Below are 23,512 nucleotides of genomic sequence, written 5' to 3' on the forward strand. Positions count from 1 at the left end.
TCAACACTCTTTGAAAAATGATCATTTCTGTGTTCTTGTTTTTTTTTATTTATCACTATTTATTGTACAAGCCTGAACTGTATCGGTCAAAAAGACACAAAAATCCCAAAACAACAAATCAATCAAAACGCACACTCAAGTCTCACCAAACGGCACATTAGTTGTCTCATAGTTGTGTTATTTATTCCTTTTCATAACAGGCTGTTATTTATTCTGTCTGATAAGGACCCGCACACTGTCCCCCATTTGTGCTCAGCTCTAATGGCAGATTAAAATCTGCTGTACCTGACTTCACACAGCTCTCAGAAGGTTGTCGGCAGTGTGTTTGCAGAGGTTTTGTAAAAAGTTGGTCCCTTTTCACTAACTTTTCTACACAAACAATGAAGCTGTACTATGTACTCAATGGCTCTCCTTTATGCTTTTATTAGGTATGCTCATTTCTCTCCTTTAGAAGCTGGTCCTTATGGGGGTCCTCTTTGTATCTTTGTGCTTTTTGAGTACTGAACTGATGGCTGGTGATTACTAATGTCAAATGAAATGTACATTAATTCATCATGTTGGTGAAGCTTGACTCCTGAATGGTAAGAATAATTTGCATAACAGAGGCACTTGTCCAGTATGTGTGTAATAGTTTGGCATTAGTTAGTATTGCATACGACTGCTTTATGCCAATTGGCATGTACAGAAAAATAACCCAATTCTACATGATTGTCAATTAAAATGTACTACATAATAATTATGAATGTCTGAGCTGTGATATGAATGAATGTATTTTAGATCTAAGTTGTCTTTGTCAATCAAAATGTAGCTATGAAGATTTATCCACATTCAATTCATGTTTAATATCCATTACTCCTTTCTGAATAGCCCTATATAAGATTTAATTGACCAAACAATTATTTACCAATTATTAACAGTACACTTTCCCATTGTAATGCCTTATTAATACAAGGTAAGAGTGGTAAGTAGGACCTTTTTTTCAATCTGTTTTTTTGTGGATGTTATCTTTTTGATGCCTGAAAACATGTCAAAGTAATATTAAAAGTCTACAAAAATGTGACGATGACAGTGCAAAGTTCACGATTTGCTTTCCACCGTTTAGTCTGGCTAAGTGACAGTTTTTTTTGCTGGGTGATTCAAATCGGAGCAACATTTTTTTTTCTTTCAACAGAAGCAGCACACAGATATTTGATGATCACTCAAAAACATTGGTACACACAACTTTGGCACACAAAAAAAGCATATTTACAACACTGGCACAGACCAAAAATAGGCAGACAAATTACAACACAGTAACCATTCACAGATACTGAGATACATAAGGCTTGACAACAAAACTTCCTCAGTGCTACATCTATGCTGAGTTTGTGATGTACAGGTTGTCGCTGTCACACCCATTTAAAAAGACTAAGTAATACACACAACAATGCTACTGCACTATCAGGTGGGTGATGGGCCTTTATGGGTCATACACATAGTGGTTGGGACACCATGGTTCATAACACAAACTGACTCTGTTGGTTGTCTGCTCCGGTGCTGTCGCTGGGTCTCTATAAACATATAAAAAAACAATAACAAAAGCAAATTATTACACAAATTATGTATAATGGTGGCAATGATGGCAATGATGGATACCTCTACGAGAGGTGAGACATGACACGAGCTTGGAGAGTAAAGAAAATGTGCTCCGTTAGTTCCTCATGGTAAACAACAGGTTTACCATGTATTTCCCATGCGTAGCCAAGGCATCAGACAACGATGTTTTGTCTGAGGTTACACGCTGAGTCGGTTAATAAACATGCCCAGTCATGCTTCGTTTAAAATAGGTCGATGTATAATAGTTCGGTCATTGTCATGCGTTTGTATGTTTTGCGTCATGCTCTTGCAGTCACTTCGGTTGGGTTTTTTAATGCTCTCTTTGACCCGGACACAGGAAAGGGTCAAACGGAAGTTCAAAACACTAGCCGTTAGATAGAAGGAAAGGAATGATGTGTGTATGCATGTGCTGTTGAATAAAAACGGAGTCTAAATACTCAATTGTGTATCAAATTTATTTCATGCAAGGACTTATATTTACATATTTTTAGTTGAATACTTTTCCGTTGCATAAATGGAAAATACATGCATTTACCTTTCCCCAAGTAGACCCACATCCCATGCTGTGTTGTATTGTACTCTTGTATTTTTTTTCTTTTCACTTGAATTGCATGAGCATATTATTCACCCTCATCTCTTCACATCAAATCTTCACACGTTTTTTTTTCTTCTTAAATATATAACGTCCATTAATTACCACAATAGACATGACTTAAAATCTAAAACTCTGCTCATTGAGAATAAAAACAACACTTAGATGAGTTGCTATACTTAAATCTTCTTCTAGAAATTACTATTTGTGATTGGTCAACATCAAATTTGTTAAAGTGCCCTGAAAAATTGTGCATAATTATTTGGACAGCATCAATACATGTAACAGTAATAGTATTGATTGATGTTTTACATACTGCCAAAGTCATCGTGACGTCTCTCGATATATTTTGGCTGTGGAGAGTTGCCTGGTCCTCGTTGATAATTTGTGCTTTATTTTACAAAAACATTCTTGAGATGGGGACTATAAAGTCAGTATTTCCAGCTGTCATATAGGGTTACATTCTAGTATGTGTTGAAGGTGCAACAATAATAACCAATTTACTGTGATTCAGGTTACAAAGGTGGTGCAAAAGGTACAAGGCGCACCTCATAAAATAAAGCTTTCGTTACACTGTTATGAGCATGGTAAAGTGTACTGATGCTACACTCTTAACACTTATGTTACGTCTTGTCAATGTATTACTCTCTTTTACTTTGCCTCACCAGGTATGAAGGCACCATTGTTTTATCATTGTTGAGTCTTGCCTTCGTTTAGGCATCACAGCAGTAATAGAAGTTGCTGCAGACTACAGATACTGTTTAAAAACTAATAACTACCAGTGAATATATTTATATAAAAACTATTTATGCTCATAACAGCATTAGTTGGCTTTATGAAAGATTGTTCAAGTCAAATCACGCTATTTTAGTTGGAGGCCCCAGTCAAATAAATACAAGAAAATAAATCTATGAATTTGGGGAAAGGCAAAGAACGGTGGCTACATACAATTCTCTGCTATGACTGAGTCTCTTGTAAAGCTGTCTCAAAATGCATAAAAAAATGACAAAGCTTTTGAAGCTTCTTTTTTTTTCTTCTTACAGATACTGCGATACAGTTAGCTTCTTCTTTAACATAATTTCTCATGCAGTTCATGCAAATGAACAAAACAGTTTTTGTTCTGTTGACAATAAATGTAGTCATCACTAGTATCATAGAAGTTGTCATCATCTCCATATCGCATTGGACAACATGAACATCATGTTCATTTTTTTTAAATGGCCTCTCAGATTACATTGGGCCTCGTCTGGATTGCGCTTTCAGAATAACGTCTCTACTTTGCAACGTAAAAAGCACTTAAGAGGACTTCCCTTAACAGCTGGCAATGGTACCTTTTGGATATGTTTCAGAGCCATGGATTGTTAATGTCCAGCATATTATTTGCAGGGGTTACATCTTATGAAAGTTTCTTTCACAAAATTGTAAAAAGCAGATGAGATCAAAGTTATTAGCAGAAGAGTATGTGAGATCAAAAGCAACAGAGCAACAGGCAGTGATGTAAACACAGGGAAAGAGTGCGGTTAGCCTGTGGTAAAAGTAGAACAGTGCTTTGTCCGCAACTGAGGTGACCCATGCAGAGGGGCATGTGTCAATGTTTTCTAGTCTAGCATATGATGACACACCCAAGAAGAACACTTGGGAGAGCTTGAGTATTAGACACAGTTAAGATACAGTTTTCCATAGAAATAATGAAATCAAAATGGAAAAAAAGAAAGAGTGAAAGCAAGTGTAAAAGAAAAATTGGACAGGTAAGTGTGGACTGGCCTTCCAATGGCATTGTGTCTGCTACTCAACCATGCTACATAATGGATGGGATGGGAGAATGTGAGTGCTGCATTAGACAAGGTGGGCTGCAGGGTAGGGCGGACACTGAGGACACTCCAGAGGCATCCCCGCTCATGCCAGACATGCTGTTAAGGCTCCAAGGCTTTTCATAACCTTCAGTTGAAAAACAGAGAACGTTCTGAGTACACTGCAGCACTGAATCCATTACAAATGGTTTGGTTGTTCCTCACTGGTAATACTACACCTGTTGCTTTCTTGTTTTTGTCTCCAAAGAAACAGGTAAACAGGGACTCGACTTATGGGACTTATGCTCCATGCATTGAGTGCATCAGGAGTACAACAGCATGCACCAGGTGGTACTGGAATGGTTTGGAGTATAACACTACAAAAGACTCGAAAAGGTAGGCACCTCAGGTCGGGAATGTATTCTCAGCTACAGGTATAATTTCACACCGTTCGCCATTTGATGTGCTGGCTCGATCACAGACTAACGCAACATTGTCAGAGGAATGTTTTATAGATTAATACTAAATAAATTAAATAAGCACAAAGGGCTAAACCCTGGTAATAAATGAGTTAATTCGAATTTGGCTCTGAATGACATTAATAGCAATATTTTACATTAGCCTTCCTCCATTTGTGTAGTACTCCTTCACCATACTGATAGCACCCATCAGCAAGACACTTCATGCACCGTTATGATCAAGAGCAATGTACTACTCGTAAGTCAGGATCCTGCATGGTATTTATCATTAAAACACATATATACATGCATGGTACACAGATAGCACATAAGTACTTTCTGAGGCATGTACAGAACATTCTAGATCGTATACATCTTGGAAATAGCTTCCTTGATCGTAACTAAATAGGTGTATTACATTATGCATGGTATCAAAAAATATATTATGTAGATGTGGATAATTAGTATTGACATTGAGGTGATTGTGCTTGGCCTTAACAGATGTTAGTGTGACTTGGTTTATATACAATTCCCAAAGGGAGGAATGAGGAGAAGCAGCTGCGGTGAGAGTGTGTAATAAGAGGTTTGTTGTTGTTGTTGTTGTTGTTGTGTGTGTGTGTGTGTGTGTGTGTGTGTGTGTGTGTGTGTGTGTGTGTGTGCCTGTGAAAACTGAGACGTAACACCCCACAAAGAGGGAAAAAAGAGCGTGTTCTGTCTACGGTGTACGGGGTGTCAGTGTCTCAGGGGCCTGTGATTGGCTGTTACTGTACGTACCCCTCCTCACTCTGCCCCCTGTGTGGTTGGGGCGTTCAGAAGTGGTGACCAGGAAGCAGGGCCGCTCTCTCTCGCTTGGGCTGAAGATTTCCTCCGGAGATACGGCCTGGTCTATATGAGGGCAATCTTCGTTGGCCAGCGCTGCGTTAGCTGCCTCGCCGTTCAACTTGGAATCTTTTAAGAAAACAATTAAGAAAGGAAAAACTTACAAAAAAACCTTGTTTCATTGACCAGCATTTTATAAAATGTAAGTTCTACATTTTGAATGACAAATGCTATTAGAACCCAGATGTTTGTAGCCAATAATGCTATTTGCAGCCGGTCCAGCCACACATATATGTGTATATGCAGGTTTTTACTCAACTTAACCAAGTAGTTTTGTTGCCTGAATTTAACTAAACTTCAAATGTAAATCATATAAATAAATAACTACTAAATAAAAACTAAATAATGAGTCAGCTTGGTGTAAAATAATCTTCACACACTCGTTGACAGCAGTCTCCTGAGTGTAAAAAATGAGTTTGACCTATTCATCCTGTACAACCCACTCCTTAAGCATACTTTATCACTCTTTATACTATTACTACTTTTAAATAGTTTGCCTTTCGACTAGCTAGCCATTGTTAAGTAGCATATTCAACTTGGCCGGGTGTAAATAGCTGCCGATCGACTTTTTCTCATCTGGGTATAAATAGACACTTTACATATACCTTCAGTTTTCACATTCTAGTATCTGGATGCACAGAGGAATTAGGGTGTACAATAATAATGCTGTCTAATATCGTCAACGTGTTCTTGAGCACAACCTGTATTAGAGGCAATTTCCTTTTGGCACTAATACCAGCAGAGGAATTCAAGAGGAAATCAAGTGACTTCCACATCTACTTACATGTTCTCAACATTACAAATACATGGTGATTACACTCTCAGTTAGTCTTAAGAGAGAGGGGGAGTGAATCACTGCATTAAGAAGTGCAAAATCAATAGCAAGATCACTCACAGTCTGCCTCAATCTCTCTGTTCTAGTAGCCAGAGTAAAACTTTTCATCACATATTTTATTGATTACTTTTGGTGGGAAACTCATTTGTTTAATCTCATGCCTGAATCATTAGCTGATTGAAGTGTGGGAACAGACGAACAATGAAACACCTGAATCGTGATGTGGCTGCTTCAGGGAGGACAGAGAAGGGATGAGACAACAGTACATTAGCTTTGTTTCTTACCTTGAAACTTTATCTCGAAATCGTCGTCGTGTGGTATGGGGCTCGGCTGTTGGGAGCTGATGCTGGACTTACAGAAGTTTGGAGAACCTGGTTGTGGTGCCCGCGGGATGTGCCGATTCTTTTTCTTTGGTAGTTTCTGTTTTGCCATAGCCAGAGAGTAATACATTCCAAAGTTGTTGACAATCACAGGGACGGGCATGGCGATGGTCAGCACACCCGCTAGGGCGCACAGGGCTCCGACCAGCATACCGGAGGTCGTCTTAGGGTACATGTCTCCGTAGCCGAGGGTCGTCATGGTCACCACAGCCCACCAGAATCCAATCGGGATGTTCTTGAATTGCGTGTGCTCGCTGGCTCGAGGGTCGTTGGGGTTAGCTCCAATCCTTTCAGCGTAGTAGATCATGGTAGCAAAGATAAGGACGCCGAGGGCGAGAAAGATGATGAGGAGCAGGAACTCGTTGGTGCTGGCCCTCAACGTGTGGCCCAGCACCCTCAGCCCCACGAAGTGACGGGTCAGCTTGAAGATACGCAGGATCCGCACGAAGCGGACAACCCGCAGGAAACCCAGTACGTCCTTGGCCGCCTTGGAGGAGAGCCCGCTGAGGCCGACCTCCAGGTAGAAGGGCAAGATAGCCACAAAGTCGATGATGTTCAGGGCGTTCCGAATGAAGTCACATTTATTCGGGCAGAAAGTTATTCGCATTAGAAATTCGAAAGTGAACCACACCACACAAACGCCTTCAATGTAGGTGAGGTAGAGCGCAGTCTCAGTCTCCTGGTAGGTGTGCGTCACTGCGACGTTGTTCACTACATCCACCTCGGTGCGGTTGATAATGGGGTTGAAGGCCTCGTGGGTCTCCAGGCAGAAAGTGGTGATGGACACCAGAATGAAGAACAGCGAGGCCAGAGCCACCCACTGAGCGGGAAGAACATGTAGGGTGCAGAAGAACACATAGAAGGGAGAGAGAAGGGAGAAAGAAAGGAGAGGAAGGGGAGGGGAGGGGGGAGAAGGACAGAGAGGATCATGCAATATTATCAACCTCAACACCCAGCAGCCATTCTTAGCAGCATACAATGCAATTCAATCTATTATCTGAGACAGTGCGGCTTAGTTTGACAGTGACAGTGGCATTGGCACTCCCTTTCTCTATATCTGCTCTCTATGTGTCTTGATTCTGAAGTGTCCTTGTGAAATGGACAATCAATGCAAGCTTTGCGTTCTTGCTTCTCTTTCCTCTGCTGTACTCAAGGTCATGGCATTTTCAAGAGCATGCTAAATTAGAATTACCAGGAGTCCGCAGGAGACAGGACATTAACCCACATGGCTAAAATTAGCTGGGGTTCCTCCCTTCAGCACCACCGCCAGGTTTTCTCTACACAAGGTCATACTATCCAGATGATCAACTCTCGGGAATCATAGTGAGCGGAGAGACTTGCTCAGCTGATGTCAAACTTGTATGAGAAACCTATATTTCCCTTAATGGAAATTGTCTACTTTAGCCTTGATTATGTATTGATTAGATGATCCCATTTCATCGCATTTAGGCTGTGATATGTCTAATGCATACTACATGGGCGTAACCGATCCAGTATTCTCTCCTGGGTATTGATTGCAGCCCTGTCTTCATGTTTGCCTGCTGTAATAACCCTGTACTGATTTACAGTATGTGTTCGCTGTAGTTGAAATGGAGAAAAAAAAACTGCTTTATCTTAATGGGAGTCGGAGGACAATAGATAGGAATTGCTGGACAAAGAGTCAGACAGTAAGAGCGGGTATACTTAATCATCCTATGAGTCGCAAAGAATGGGATCAATAGCAGTTTGTTCGTGCATGAAGATGAGGCTCTGTAGACTAATGCACAGCCTTGTTAAGTAGCTGGGAGGAGTAGTGAACAGCATCAGGGAGGAAGTTATTTGGAGATGGACATGTCTGGGTATGAGGACGTCTTATATATAGTCTGCTGAGCAAAGGAGAGACTCTTAGTCAATCACTCACAGTGTTAGAAGGCAGGACGAGATGGAAAACAGGCCCTCATCATAACATCTCATCACTGGCAATTCATCGCATTGTGCTGAGGAAATCTCAGCACAATGTTTGTTCAGTGAGACGACTCTCACTGAGCAAAGGAGACACACACCAGTTTTGATGAAGATGAAGACTCCTTGCCATTTACAGTGAACTGCTCTGCATGTTGTTTAACTCTTTAAATTCAATGTGTACATTTTAATGCAATAAGATACAAAATGACATGAATGAGCATTTGTCAAGCGAATGATGTACCGCTTTTGTTGGTAAAGTGTGAGAAAGAGATTGTATGTGAGTTTTTAAGGCAGTATGGTGTTGTATTGGATTGCATAATATTGTTGTTTTGTCCACCCCCTCTACAGTATGCACTGTACAAGATAACAAAGTACACCCAAGAATATAGTACAAGTCATCCACACTGAAACTACGACCTCAAAAAATAACAGATTGGAATGAATAGCAAAGGCTTAATTACCAATGGGGCAAAGTGGGAAACTTCCCATCAGGAGACCGAAGAGCCAGAGATTTACTGACTGCTGGTTTGTGCTTTTTTAATTAATTGCAGATTGAGATATCTAAATATACATGGTGTATACTCCTGAATGAATGTAACTCAATTATCTCAAACTGTGTGGGCATCCTACTGAGTAACTGTCAATACATCACAGATGCAGTATATGTCAATCGAATAGTTATATTAATCTGCAACAAATTAATCTGCAACAATGTTGCTAATCCAGTTAACGAGTAAATTTTTTTGCAGAATCGTATGAAAATGAATTGTCTCTGCCTTCTAAATTGAGAACAATTGCTTTTCTTTCTTTTTTCAAGTCAACATGGGTTGTAGAAATATGTAGAAATCAATATTTCATTATTCAATTAATTGGGAAAATAGTTGTCATATCTGTGCATTATTAAAATATCCTAACTGACAGGTGTGCTTGTTATTTTGTCCAGCTATCAGTTATCAAGGGAGTTGGGGAATAAACCTCACCATCACTGCCAGCACACTCCAGTGTGAAAAAGCCTCATTCTTATCAGCTATTTCATGCCTCCTGACACACGGCGCTCTGAACATCCCACCATGCAAACTGTTCAACAAACGCTGCATCTTATTAGAACTCCTCTCACATTAAATTATGCTTCTCTGAGACAGTTAGGAGCAGTGTGGCTTGGAGAGAGTGTGTCAGGCGAAAATTGTTTGTTCCTTGTATTGGCCAATTCTCACTGTTACTGGCAAATCACAGGCCTAAAGTGATATGCAGCGACAAGAGTTTTCCACTGATGTATCTACTGTGAATAGATAATGTAATTAACTCTGAGGCTCACTTCTAATTAATCTTCTTGCCAGTCTTAGTGGAGCTGTGTCAATCTTTGCTCTCTGCTTTTGTCTTGCTCAATCTGAAATGTGGGACACTAATTACACCGATCAGTGCTACAGCTGTTCAACCAGCGGGCTGCACAGCGGTCTTTGTAGGGGGCTGTTGTACAAATATAAATCAGGATTTAAATCGGAAGGTATAAAGTCATTTCATTGTCAGCATCAAGAGGCATTACGCCCAGATGGAAAAGTGCCCACGACAAAAAAAGGAAACTCGAACAGCAACCTAATTTTGGTCTGGAGGTCTGCCACTGAAATCCTGCTGGTGCCAAAAATCTGGTTTCCTAATGTGTATCTAACCTATTCAACCAAGGAGCCAGGCTGCTCTTAACATATCAATCCAGAAACCAGTGATAGTCACAATCAATTGTTATTTTCTAGAGCAGGGAGGGAGTGATCATTTGCATGTAAATTATTTTGACAGATGAGATCTTATTTTACTTCTTCTCTGTACAGCCACATCCCTGCTGTGGCGACCGAGGCAATTTCAAGGTCATCAAAAAGCTTCTTTACATCAAAAAGGCAGACACATGCACAACTAAACTCTTGTTCATGCAACTTAGACCGTTGTATACCAGAAGTTAAACACATTGGTGGGGTTTACAGCTCAGAATGTGTCCATGATAACTCCTAATGAGGCTTAAGATCTTAACTTTAATGAACTAAACTATGGCAAGTATGCAAGAGTTAATGGCAACTTACCCTTGCATATTTAGATGAGTAAGGGTCCTCAAACAGAGCCCAAACATGTTTCTGCCACCGGCTCCACAAGCTTCCACTCCTGGCATCATGAGTGTCTCCCTGCGCCAGCCTCCTTGTCATTTCATCCACATCATCCTCGCCAGCATGCTCCTGCTCAGCCTCCGCATCGTCGTTCCCCAGGTCCAACAAGCCCCCCCCGCCGAAACTATCAAGGGCCTCCTCAGCCTCCCGGTGCTGGCGATAGGTCATCCAGCAGCATGGCTCCACGTCTGTCTCATCAATGCCCCAGAAGGCCAGCTCCTCCTCGTAGAGAGGCCCGCAGACATCAGCCGGGCAGTGCAGTTTACCTGTCCTGTAGTAGTTAAGGATGTGCGCAAACACGCCAGGGTGGCGGTCGAAGAAGAATTCCTCGAGCTTGGCATCATAGTCAAAGTGGTTGGGCGCATCAGGCTCTGCCAACCAGGATAGGCGAGTGCCAGGTAGAGTGCGCAGGGTGCTGCGGTATGTCTGATGTCTGATCCCTCCCACGTTTATCACAATGCGATCCTTGTCGTCGCTCAGGCCCATTGCGTCCCTTAGGCATTTCTCCAATAAGTTCCCTTCATTGCAAAAAGTAAGTCTAGGAGCCCCGTGCACAGCAGTGATGACACCGAGGGAAACAATTACACAAAGGAAGCAGCGCGCGGAAAACAACCTGTCGTTGCTCACCAACTATATGAAAGAAATCCGCTCGACGCGCAGCCGGCTACCTTCACTCTGGACGCTGGGTTTTCTACAGGCACCTGTCGTGCAACTGGAGGATCGTAAACGTGTACAATCACTGGAGGGTATAAAATCGAAATCCCAAAATGATTGCAGCCAATGGCATTACATGAAGGATGGACGTCACATCGTCTGTAAATCCAAGATGTCGAGATAAAAAATGACAAACGCTGACAAATCCCCCCCTCCCCGCCACCCCACCCCGCCGGTCAGCTCATTGGACTCCCCCCAAGTTTCAGTAATTGATCAGATTGATCCTGAGCAGGTTTATGACTTTCACAGCAAGGTGACTGCGGTGGTGCTGAGCGGACAGCGCCTGTCCGGCAGCTCCTGATGGAGGAGGCTCGGCGCTGCTTCCAGTCTGCCTCCAGACTCACCTCCTTCACACCGACGCGCTGCTTGCTCCCACTCTGCGTGTATAACGACACACGGCCGCGCTTTGTCTCCGCAGAGAGATGCTCTCCTATATAGTCAGGAACTTTACCTCTCTTTCATGCGTCGGCTGATAAGAAAACACACGCTCTATTTGAAGGGAGGGAATTGGCTGCTTTCTGCGCTGCGTGGGTGAACAAATAAAGAGGATCGGAGATGAGAAGGCGTCAAACCTCCCCCCCAAAAACGCCCAAACTGCCTGTGATTCACACACCGTGCCCGACTCTCCTCTCAGAACAGACGGAGCATGCCCAGTGGACCCTGCGTTTGTTATAACACGCTGTCAAGTTCTCCAATTAAAGCTGTTGAAATTGTCATCGCTGCCCAATTTTTCTCACTTAACGTCGTCGCTCGGAGAGTTATTGGTCAGCGACTGTGACAGTCAGAGGGGACTCGTCGTCTTCACGCACAGCTGGCTGAAGAAGGTGGGACCCTGGAGCCATGCACACGCAGTTCCGCCCTCAGATATATCCTCAAAGAGTCTGATCACATGCCTTGTTATGGCTCAGTGATTTACGGGTGTAAGACTCAGTGAGTTGTAGACGGTCTGTCTCTCTCTGCCCTGACTGTGGGGATTTTTTAAAAAAATGAGTTGAGATATTGTTGTTGTTTGCGCAACTCTTATGCGCTGCACTTAATCGGTAGAATAATTCGCCCCCATCTGTGTTTAATGTGCCAGCAGGGGGCGCCATTGATCCCTGAAAATAAGTGCTTTTGTTTGTCTCCATTTGTCTGCTAATTATCGCGATATCCTAAATGCTTGTCAACAGATTAAAAATAGGCACGTGAAAAAAATCGGCCATACAACAGTATTCCTTACCTTCCTTAAGGATTCCTTACCATTGACATGTTTATAGCTTAATTTACGCATTTCCTCGTTGATGAATAACAACAACAAAAATGTCACACATATGCCATCATGATTCATGCAGAAATGTACTTTTAAAACATGGATTTATTATTAAAATATTAGAAATGGTAGGTCTACTTCCTTCCTTCCTTCCTTCCTTCCTTCCTTCCTTCCTTCCTTCCTTCCTTCCTTTCTTCCTTTCTTTCTTTCTACTTTTCCTCAGGAGATAACATGAGGATTTCTGTCCTCCACATTCACCTGACAATAACCCATTAAGCTTGCAGAGGAACAAATAGTGCTCCTTATGTTCGCTCTTGTGGATGGGGAGCTTGTTGTTCCCTCAGCCTTCTTCTTGGTGGGCAGTTCTCCGTCTCGGTTTTCACTCTTGATTATAAAGGAGGAGTTTGCAGCAGAGAGGCGCTTATACTCCAAGTGGCCCGAATAAACTCTGGCTGTGTGATCCGGGACAGAAGGCTGACCTCACTAGTTTTTCATTTGGGCAAAAGGACGAGCTGATAAAAACTGGCAACATGGTTCTGGCGGGCTGCACGAAATGCATAAAATATATGTTATTTTTCTTTAATTTTATTTTCTGGGTGAGTTGAACATATTTTATTATTAAATTGCGTTTGACTTCGCACTTTTGTGTTTGAGTAACTTCTGTTTAAAAAAAAACTTTATTGTTGATTGATTAAGCGGCTGTACGTGTAGGCCACACGTATGTGTAGCGCAAGGCTTAACGTTAATACATTATAAGTCCTGGACAGAGTTTCCCGCCCTGCTGTGGACTTTCATTATGCTGCTGCGTCTTTGAGGGGAGAGCAGCATCAGTAGAAGAGGAAGAGCGCACTAAACTTTGTCCAGGCAGGAGTCGAAATGCTCTTCATCAACAGTTACTTTCTGCATGACTGCGAGCAGCACTTCTCACTGGGTGGGCTTCAGTTCTCTCAGAGGGATAACACTGTTTTTTTTCTCTCACATTACCGCTGTTTTAGATCCATAATTGAATTAATTCAACTCCTGTTCATATTATTCAAATACTTCAGACAGGATGCTCTGATTTCTGAAGTTGTTTCTGATGGACAAAAAGAACCAAATTGAATGGTTCCTTGTTATCATATGTTGTTAAGGAGTCTGGTTCTCCCCAGATTAAATAAAGAGGGAGATTGAACAGGCTAATGGGGTTTCTGGGGGAGGGGAGAGCTGTTTCCCCTTTTGACATTTCCTTTGTTCCACCTGGTCACCAGACTGTAGCAGTTGCTGCCTTTGAACCTCTAACGAGCTCAGGAAACACCTCACTTATTGTACATTCACCCTTCTTGTTTTCTGAAAAGTTGTTTCAGTAATAAGAGCCACGGTGCTGTTTGAGTTTTACACTTCATTACATCACATCAGACTTCCTGCAGATGTGCTGTGCACTTACTTTGTTTACTCGTGGCGATGCACAGAATTGATCACTACTTGTTTGGAAAATTTCCATGTGAGTTTGTCACAGTCGTCTTTTTTTAGATAAGCCCCCACATCCTGGACACTTGATGGAGTGTTTCCTGTTGGTTTTGCTGCTGCGCCTGTCATTGTAAAAACTCAAAGCCCTCTCTTCCTCGTTTTGCTATTTTTCATGTAGAGGATTTAGTTTCCTGTTTCTTGGAGAACAATAGAGTGCAGTCATGGCACTAAATGTGCAGATATCTTGATATAAATATTGGCATGAAGGAAAAGAGAAACAATAAATTGCATCGATCTATTAGTATAGCTTCATCAGCTTTTACATGATAACACTTTTATCAGGATTTACAGAATAGAGGAGAGGGAACGGGAGATCAAGCTAAATAACAAAGTTATTGAGTTGGCTTTTAAACAATGTAGTGAGGACGTGGTCTGTGTCGTAGGTCACTGAGGTGTCAGGATGTCCTGTCGTCACTTCTCTGAAAGGACAGTGGACAGTTCACAGCCTCACGGCGGAGCTGAACACACAGAGAAACATTAGCCGAAAAGGTCTGGACACTGATTTGATCAGTCAGGCTTTGTGATCTCTCGCTTAATGGGCCTTGAAAGAAGAAGAAAAAAGTCTTAATTGATCGGATGTTATAATATTCATCGTAACATCTTTCTTGAATGTCGGACATTTTAAAAGGCTCTGATCCTCCCTGAGGTTTCACCAAAGTAAAGAAAAATTAAACAAAATAATGAAAAACATTTTTCTCTTTGGGGACAGCTGGCCGGAGGTGTTATCTTAGGAGTGGCTCTGTGGCTCCGCCATGACAGTCAAACCAGCAACCTCCTCATTCTCCAGTTTGAAGGCAACCAGGCACCAGGCACCTTTTACATCAGTGAGTATACTCCATCAACAGAAGAGCTTCACCATCACGTCATACAAAGTGGACTTGAAGATTAGTTTTCCACATTTGTTAAGGTTGGGAAAGCTGCGATGAGTGCGATCATTTCATTCTTCAATGCTACATGTACACTGAATGTAGCAGCCTCAGTGTGGACAAAATAACAAGGACATCTTCTAATATAATGCAATCAACTACAACACAACACATTATGGGCTCAAGCATGTATCATAAATGCCAACCCAACAGAGATGATAGTCTTCAAAAATAAGTATTTATTTCAGAGCAACAATATGAATTTGTTCTTGATCATTTATCCACTTCCTGCAAGTTGCTTTGTCATCGTTGCTTCCCTCCTATTTCCTCTTAAGCATATGTCCTTTCTAGAGACACTCGTTACTCTTCCTCTCGTCCTCCTTGTCCTCATTCCTCGTTCTCCACTTGGCAGGAAGCCCACTGTTAGCAGTGATGAAACCTAACTAATGACAAAATTACCTGTCTTTCACACTCAGCTGGAACCATGTGAGTCTAGAAATAGTAGGAGCAGTGTGACCTTTGAGCAAAGACAAGGAAACAGGACCTGCGTATATCCTCGTGTGACAAGCGGCAACTTTACTCTTTACTCGGCTGTCACTCTAACACTAATGACCACACACTGTTTCTCTAGCTCAGATAGTTTAAGACTTCAGCCTCAAGGTTTTTTCAAGCGAGAGGCCAGATGCCTCAGACAGATGTTGAGACATATGTGGGCTCTGAATAAATGGGTTGTGAGCGCAGTGCTCAAATAAAGCCATCATGTGCCTTCTGTCGCTTGCACTTTAAAGTATTTGATCCTCAGGAATTTTCCGTAGTTTTTTGTGCATGCAGTCCAGCATGGTCTCTGTATGTCTTTGTACACGTTTTCCACAGAATCAGGAATATGTGTTTTAGGTCTTTCCCTCGACATGAACTACAGTCTTAAATTACGTCTATTTCCCTGTTCTCAACAATCCACAGATTGGCTCTAAAACCTGCAATACATGATAGGATTGAAACATTCCAAAGGTCCGTCATCTTGGTTAGTTGTGGTGGTGAACTCCAGTGAGCCCATTAATTCACATTTGGACTCCTGCTGCTGTCCCATACTTACCCCTCAGTAAGTATACAGAGCGAATGCGAGCCCGTGCTTTTTATAGAGGCAAAGGCACACTCGTGATTTTAAAGGCAGGGCGGCAAGCAAGGCCCACCCAAGCAAGATCAAGGGGCCGTTTTTTTTTTTTCTTTATGTTACCCTCCCTTGAACATACGCCCTTGCATAATTCAAATAGCCTTGTACATCTGCACATTACCCCTCAAATTAGAGTTTGGAGTGGATGTTTTTAGCATGCTGGCACACCAAAGTAGTATTTATGCGAGGCTGAAAATACACATTCTCCTGCCTCCTAACCAGTGCCTGAACTCATAATTGGTGGCAATTGTATGTAGTCTGGTGTGGTTAGTGCTCCAGCCTCTCATACGGTGGCAGACAGATGCTTCAGTTTCTTTGCCAATATGTATACTATAATGTATCAACCTGAACAACTTTTCTGCATTATTTCATAACTGAAAGAAATAAAGAAGACGGTTGCATTGTGGGTAAGCAGACTGTGAAGGAACATTGTGTATATCAATATACACAAAGACAAACTATTCCCTCGAAGCCGCACAGCTGTTGATGCATTAACTGTTTTGTCTAAACAGGAAAGTTCCAACATTTCCCACATGGAAATGGCAATAAACAAAGACCTTTTGGGTTTTAAAGTCGTATATGTTGCAACTCTGTTTGCTCCGTGTCTCAGTAAGATAGCTGTTTATCAAAGTTCAAACCAAAGACGTAGGTACACACGGGATACTTTCTGCACCTCAACTGACAATTGAACGTATTTATACTCCCTGGTGAATACAATATGAAACTAATATGTTCCCCCATGAAACTTCCCTACTTGAGTACTTACGTTAAGGCAGACATTTTTTGTTTAAGTCTGAAGTTTTGTTTTTACTGAAGTGTACATTTCTAGAGTATGAGAAAAAAAACAAATTTACAGGAAACAACCTTTACATTTTCTAAGACACTGCATGAGAAAAAAATAATCAATTGATATTTCTACAAAACTTCCTGAGAATTTCTGTTCAAATATGCGATAACACAAACATTTGGTGAATTTAGGAGAAATCCAAAGATGTAAATAGACAAAGGAGTACATTAAAGACCTGCATGTGTATTTTAGATCTTTTCTTTCCACTAGTCTCAAAGAAGACATGTCGTGGAAGGAAAATAGCACAAAATGTACTGTATCTAAATTTCACCTGAACTGACATTTAAAGGAACAGTTCAATATTTAGTGTAATGTGCTTATTCCCTTTCTTGATGAGAGTATAACAAGAATATCCATACCACTCTCCCAGACAGACATGGTATCATTCTTCTCTTCTAACTTTTAAAGTGAATACACGTTGTAAGTTGTGAATCATTTTGAGCCGGCTTTGATGGGCTACAAACATGCTTTGTGACTTTAACGTAGAATATTCAGGAGGTTAAAGACAGGATTCCTGTCTGCTCGGCCCCTTTTGTTCCAACTCTTTCTGTTAACAAGGTGATCGGAGGAAATGTTTATAAAGAGCCTTTTTAATAATTAATCCTCTCCTCATCATTTATCCATTCATTTCCTATGACTGGGTTCATCTCAGTCTATTGATGTCACACTCCGACCGTGTGAACATGATTTTGCACGCTCTTTTTCTAATATAGATGAGAAAGATCCAAGTGGGGCTTTCAACTCTTCACCGCCCCCTCTCCCACCTCTGGAGATTACACTGAGACACGAGAAATAAATGAACTTCCCCAGTGGTATGAAATCGCCTGTCTCCTTTAAGGTCTCAATAGCCTTCAAACCTCAAAGGGTGTTGTCATAGTAATGGAAGGCAGTGGAAATAATGCCTGCTTTGCCGCATTGCTGGGTTACTGGCCTTGGTAGCTGTTTCTCTACATACAAAAACCTGAAAGAGCCAGAGGGGGGTCGTTAGTTGAGACAGCCAGAGAAAGAGAGTGTAGATGTGAGTATGGGGAAGGACGATGCGTGACATGTCAGGTACAGTGTGAGGCGTTTGAGTCTCTTACTGTCTGGTGGTTTTAGGCCGCACCATCAGGCTACGCTAGAGCCTGTGTATGTTTTATTTGTGTGTGAGTAAGAATAGAAAGCCAAGAGATTCCTAGAATGTCCCCTTAAAAGCATGGGCGTTCACATCCTTTACTTAAGTAAAAGAAGCAATACTTTAAATACTGTCAGGTTATTTCACTGGTTCAGTGCTGCAGTGCACATTTGTATTCATAGTTTGGAGTTTTCTCTTATCTTCGCTTTTTCCATGACATATTTGATAATTTATCCTTTTTGGGTCTTGATTATTTAAATGAAATCATTTCAGAAGTGAAGAGAGGATTTTTTTCATTCAATCTTTAATAATGTATTTTGTAATTGTTTTCTATAAACTAATAATGAGTTGTATTCTGTCAAAACCTAATCTGAAGAATAACTAGTCAAGTCAATTATAAAGTACAAACAAATGGAAATACTCAAGTAAAGGAGAAGTACTACAAAATAGTCAATTTATTTTGTTATCATAATCATAGGATTTTCAGTTTTAGTGTTTGAGTTATAAAAAATGAAAACTGCAGCTTTTCTAAAACATTATCTCCTTCTGGCAATTCCTTAATGCAGGTTATTCATTTTATTAATTCCCGTTGGAACAAAGCCACTTAACTCCTGACCTCCGCTGAACAAACCGTCCCTGAAATCACTCTGATGGAAAGATAAAGGACCTGATTAAAATAAATTGGTATCTTGGCCTTCTAATATAGGATACACATTAATTCCTGAAAATTTAGTTTAAAAGCTTAGTCTTTACCTGGGAAGCAGCAGCTGACAAAAAAAAACTCACCTACAGGTCCATTTAGTAGCATTATCACATGGTCTCAATCAGCACAAAGTGCAAAAAGGTGATAAAATGCAGAGCAAAAAAGAGCCAGAAATAAATGCCTTCATGTCGCCAAGTACTTATAATATACTCACCATACAAACAGTACAATATCATTGTTTTCACCCTCAGTTTGTGTGCTAATCTACATCGAACATAAACCTGAACTCTGCTGTGATCTGAGCTTTATTGCTATTTGTTTATGTTTTTCTGCAGCAGGACTACCTGTTGCACGCTAAACAGGAGACTGTTGCACGCTCTGTTGGCCCTTAAACGTTGTGGAAACTGTATTTTTGTCATCACTACGGATAATTGGCCAAAGATATATATATTGGAAAGGTTAATATTGCTTGAGCTCTCAGTAGATTTTCTTTGGACTCTTCTTTATATCAGTTTAATTCCACAAAGAAGTGTTTATATGTGTGTGTGTGTGTGTGTGTGTGTGTGTGTGTGTGTGTGTGTGTGTGTGTGTGTGTGTGTGTGTGTGTGTGTGTGTGTGTGTGTGTTCACGTTTCCCCGTGTTTCTTGGGGAAGGATAATGTTCGGGGTCAGGGGTCAGTGCAGAGAGGGTTGGGGGGTTGGGGGTGCCTGGAAGCTATTTCCTGGCCTGACAGCTGAACAGAGTCCGCTCTGCCTGTCTCTCTCTCTCAGGATCTGGTTGCTGTTATCTCCAGGATGTCAATAATGTCATGTCACCCTAAAGGGAAGGCAGGAGAAACATGCAGGCAGTCCATTACAACATTGGGATCAATTTTCTACACCCTGCTCTGACACTGCTGCCCCCTACTGGTGCTCAGGGCACATGATGAACTACTTGTCTTTAGATTATCATGTGATATTGATAGATTCCTTCGTCTCTGTGTTTACAGGTGTGTACATACTGATAGCTGTTGGGGCTGTGATGATGCTTGTGGGCTTCCTCGGGTGTTACGGTGCCATTCAAGAATCTCAGTGCCTGTTAGGAACAGTGAGTATCTTTTGTGTAAATTAATTCATTTAGGATCATTTAAGTCTGAATACATGAATAATGTTCCATATTTTCTTTCTTTAGTTCTTCTTCTTCTTGGTGATTCTCTTTGCGTGTGAAGTGGCTGCAGCAATGTGGGGTTTCATGAACAAGGACACAGTAAGCAACACAAACACAAGCCTGCCACTGAATATTTGATGTTTGCATTGATTTCCACCTCTGGTGCAGTGAACAACAGACTTGTCTCTGAAACACAGATCTCCAAGGAACTGATCAACTTCTACGACTCCGCCTACATCAAAGCCGTGGACGTCTCAGGGTCTCCCAGCAAAGACTCTGCCATCAAGGTGCTGGATGTTTTCCACACTACGGTACGTCATGATGCACAAACAGCGACATACATCTATTTGATCGTGTATTTTGCTGAGTAAGTGACCTCTTGTTTCTTTGTGTCCCTTTCAGCTCGACTGCTGTGGCAAAGGCGACGACACCGCTCTCTTCAAACAAGTCGCCGGCACCTTGTGTCCCAGAAAGGCTCCAGAAGATTTTTTGAAATCTCAGGTAAACACAGATTCTTACTAAAAGTCACAATGAACACAATACCTGGTAGAGAAATAGTCTTCATTGTAAATAATCTGCTGGCCTTGGAATAGTGGTAATGTTGCAGAATACATCAAATTATACACTTCAGGTTTTAGGAAAATTCAACTTGAACTTTTAAATTATTCTGATTTATGGGTCAGAACATTGAACCAAATTTTAAACAAGTACTGCTGAATATGAAACAGACTGGGTGTGAAAAAGGAATGGGCTGTTTTGACCCAGCTTTCTTCTTACTTTTGGGTTAATAACTCTAACTAAAATATGTGAATACTTTGTGTAAAACACAAAGTATCCAAGTACTAATGGAAACATTGCTCAGTATTGTGTTTGACTACTAAGCGAAAAAGACGCTGGATCTTTTTGACTCCTCGCTAGTATATATGTTGGTATACAGTATATGTTAATAGATAACATAGTACATAATTAATTATTCAGAATCATGCGGTCAGAAGCTGATATTCAGCCACTTGTTGAGACAGCAGACGCAGCTCTCCTTTAATGTAGCCCAGCACAGTGTGTGTGCGGTTTAAAGGTGAAAACTTAACGTCTGTATTTATATATTCTGTATTTCTGCCTCCTCCCAGAGCTGCCACACCAAACTGATCGAGCTGTTCTCGGAGAAGCTCTACCTGATTGGTCTGGCTGCGTTGGTGGTTGCTGTCATCATGGTGAGTGAAAATGCTGATGGATATTTCACACGGCGAATCCCTGAAACTTAACTGCTTTCATCAGCCATGATGAACCTTATTGACTTAAGCCGCTCTTTTGTTTTCTCCATTTAGATCTTCGAGATGATCTTCACCATGGTGCTCTGTTGTGGCATCCGTAACAGCCCTGGAGTGTACTAGGAGACCAGCCAACAAACAACAGCCTTTAATAGATTTTGTATTATGTGTTTCTATGCATCAGCTCATCTTCCTTATGATTTTAACCCAAAAAGATGGATATCTTTCTTAGATTAAAAAATGCATCTTCTTCTTGATAATGATAATTCATAAACACTCATCATTCTTAAACAATGATTTAGACTTTTTTTTTATTTATCACACGCCACTTCCTAGGAATCTTTTATACATATGTTGTGAAATATTTCTCTGAGGTCATAATGTTTTTTTATGGATGTATAAACTGTATATATACTTGTCATATGTTAATAACACTTAGCAGAGTGCATGTATTCCCTGATTGACTTTTTGTGATGCATCTCGCTGCAGTATAGTGTTAAAATATAATTTAAGCAGCAGGGTGTCAGTGGTCTAAGGGGATGCACTGTCTACTCTAATGATTATCAGGATGACGCGTTAGCCTGTGTGTTTGTTAGTCGACTGTGTGTCTCTTCTTTGTGCCTGATGGACCATCTTTATGCTCTCTTTCCTTTATTAACATGTGAAACACTCATCCTTAAATAAACAGTGATGTCTACTTACTCCACCTGTTTTTTTTAATATTGCTAATAAATTATGTCACCTTTTTTTTGGGAACATACACTACACTGGTGTTTTCCAACCTTTTGTTTTGCTTGTGACTCCTTAAGATGAAGCAAATTATCTTGCAATGTCTATAAATTGTAATCAGTTCAATCAGAATCAGGAAAATAAAAGTGTTTTGTGTATCCAAAGGAGTTGGAGTTTTTAAATTTGTTGTATTTCTTACCATCTCTTGACCTATATATTCCTCTTGTTAGCCCCTGTAAGGGTCAAGGGCCCCTACATAGATGTTTTCTTTCAGCGACATTGTTCACTGTGAAATTGTTTTTAAATGAAGGACTGAGCTCAGTGTTTGACCGTGAAACACATTCTGTGTAAGCTTTCTATTTGACAATAAAATACGCAATCTCTATGACAACCTGTCTTCGCCCTGACACTTTTAAACCTTCACTCAACAAGCCACGCGTATTTACCGTGAGTCGCCACAGGGGGGCGGTGTGATATCAACGCTGCTCTTGCTCAATTAGCACAATCTACCCCTCTGCTGCACTTTGAAAACATTCAAAACTCATCTGACTTGTATTTCTGGCACTGTGGCCGCGGACACACCCAGAAACACTCTGTGTTTGTTCAGTCAACAGGTTTACTTTCTCATCAGAGAACACAGCTCTTATGTAATGATTTTTGGATGAAAAAGCAAACAACATTTTTTAAATATTCGGAAAAGCTCTCTTCCTGGGTCCGTTTACTTCGTAGTGCCGGTTAGCATCATAGCTAGGCTCACATTGGAAGGGTATAGCCAAGCAGACGTAGCGAGATAGTTTAGTCTAGTCTCTAGTGTAATGTATTACCTTATTCATGTGTTTACTTGGGCATACTTGTACACATATTATAAGAATATCCAAATGATGTGAAATAACTCCTTGCAGTTCTTTATTATCATTACTCATCTGATGTTTACCCCCATGTTCTGTTTGGGGTCCTGGAGACACTTGGCCCTCTGTAACTCTGTAGCTCGAAAAACATACCAAACATAAATGTATCATCTTGATTTTTTTAAATTGTTCTACTTTTACAAGAAAGTTGGCACAGAAAAAGAAGAATTACTTAAATTATAGCTTTCAAATATGGCCAAATACAGTGGTGCTCTATAACTGATTGGTGTTTTATGTTAACACTTAAACCTAAATCCCCAAATAAGTCTATTTCGAGGTCCAACAAAGAGATAACTGACTCCAAACATAAGTAACACCACCATTGTGACTGTTGCTGTTTTGACAAATAAAAGGAATATATTTTATATATATGTATATATACTATTATATATATATATATATATATAATATTTAGCTCCAAATTATAAAACATGAAATATTTCCTCACTGGGTTTAATAACAATGCTTTATAAATTGTGTATGCTGTCTTGCGTCTCTTTCAGCATCAGCATTTTACATGTCTGTGCCCATTGTCTCATCCTCCGTCCATATTGTATCTCTTTCTATGTGTATTGGGTGAACATTTAAACAAAAATATTTGTAGTTAATATTGTTTTATTGCAATATTTGTGTAATATAATGTTTGGGGTTCCACATACTGTACGTA

At 40.8% G+C, this 23,512-nt stretch overlaps 2 protein-coding genes across 2 annotated transcripts; one reads left to right on the top strand and one right to left on the bottom strand.

Annotated features, from left to right (window-relative positions):
• Positions 1-3,986: 3,986 nt before the first annotated feature.
• Positions 3,987-11,110, bottom strand: kcnc1b (potassium voltage-gated channel, Shaw-related subfamily, member 1b; the record flags this gene model as incomplete). Its single annotated transcript, XM_079223799.1, has 4 exons — positions 3,987-4,126; positions 5,211-5,384; positions 6,435-7,350; positions 10,544-11,110. The coding sequence occupies 4 exons, from the start codon at positions 11,108-11,110 to the stop codon at positions 3,987-3,989; spliced, it is 1,797 nt and encodes a 598-aa protein (XP_079079925.1).
• Positions 11,111-13,066: 1,956 nt separating this feature from the next.
• On the top strand, positions 13,067-22,265 carry LOC306741894 (CD81 antigen-like). Its single transcript, XM_079224227.1, has 8 exons — positions 13,067-13,183; positions 14,803-14,917; positions 19,783-19,880; positions 19,965-20,039; positions 20,138-20,251; positions 20,343-20,441; positions 21,068-21,151; positions 21,266-22,265. Exons 1-8 carry the CDS (start codon positions 13,118-13,120, stop codon positions 21,329-21,331), a joined length of 717 nt encoding a protein of 238 aa, XP_079080353.1. The 5' UTR covers positions 13,067-13,117; the 3' UTR covers positions 21,332-22,265.
• The last annotated feature ends 1,247 nt before the right edge of the window (positions 22,266-23,512 follow it).

This window comes from Taurulus bubalis (genome assembly GCF_910589615.1).
Source record: "Taurulus bubalis genome assembly, chromosome: 9".
Classification (NCBI taxonomy): domain Eukaryota; kingdom Metazoa; phylum Chordata; class Actinopteri; order Perciformes; family Cottidae; genus Taurulus; species Taurulus bubalis.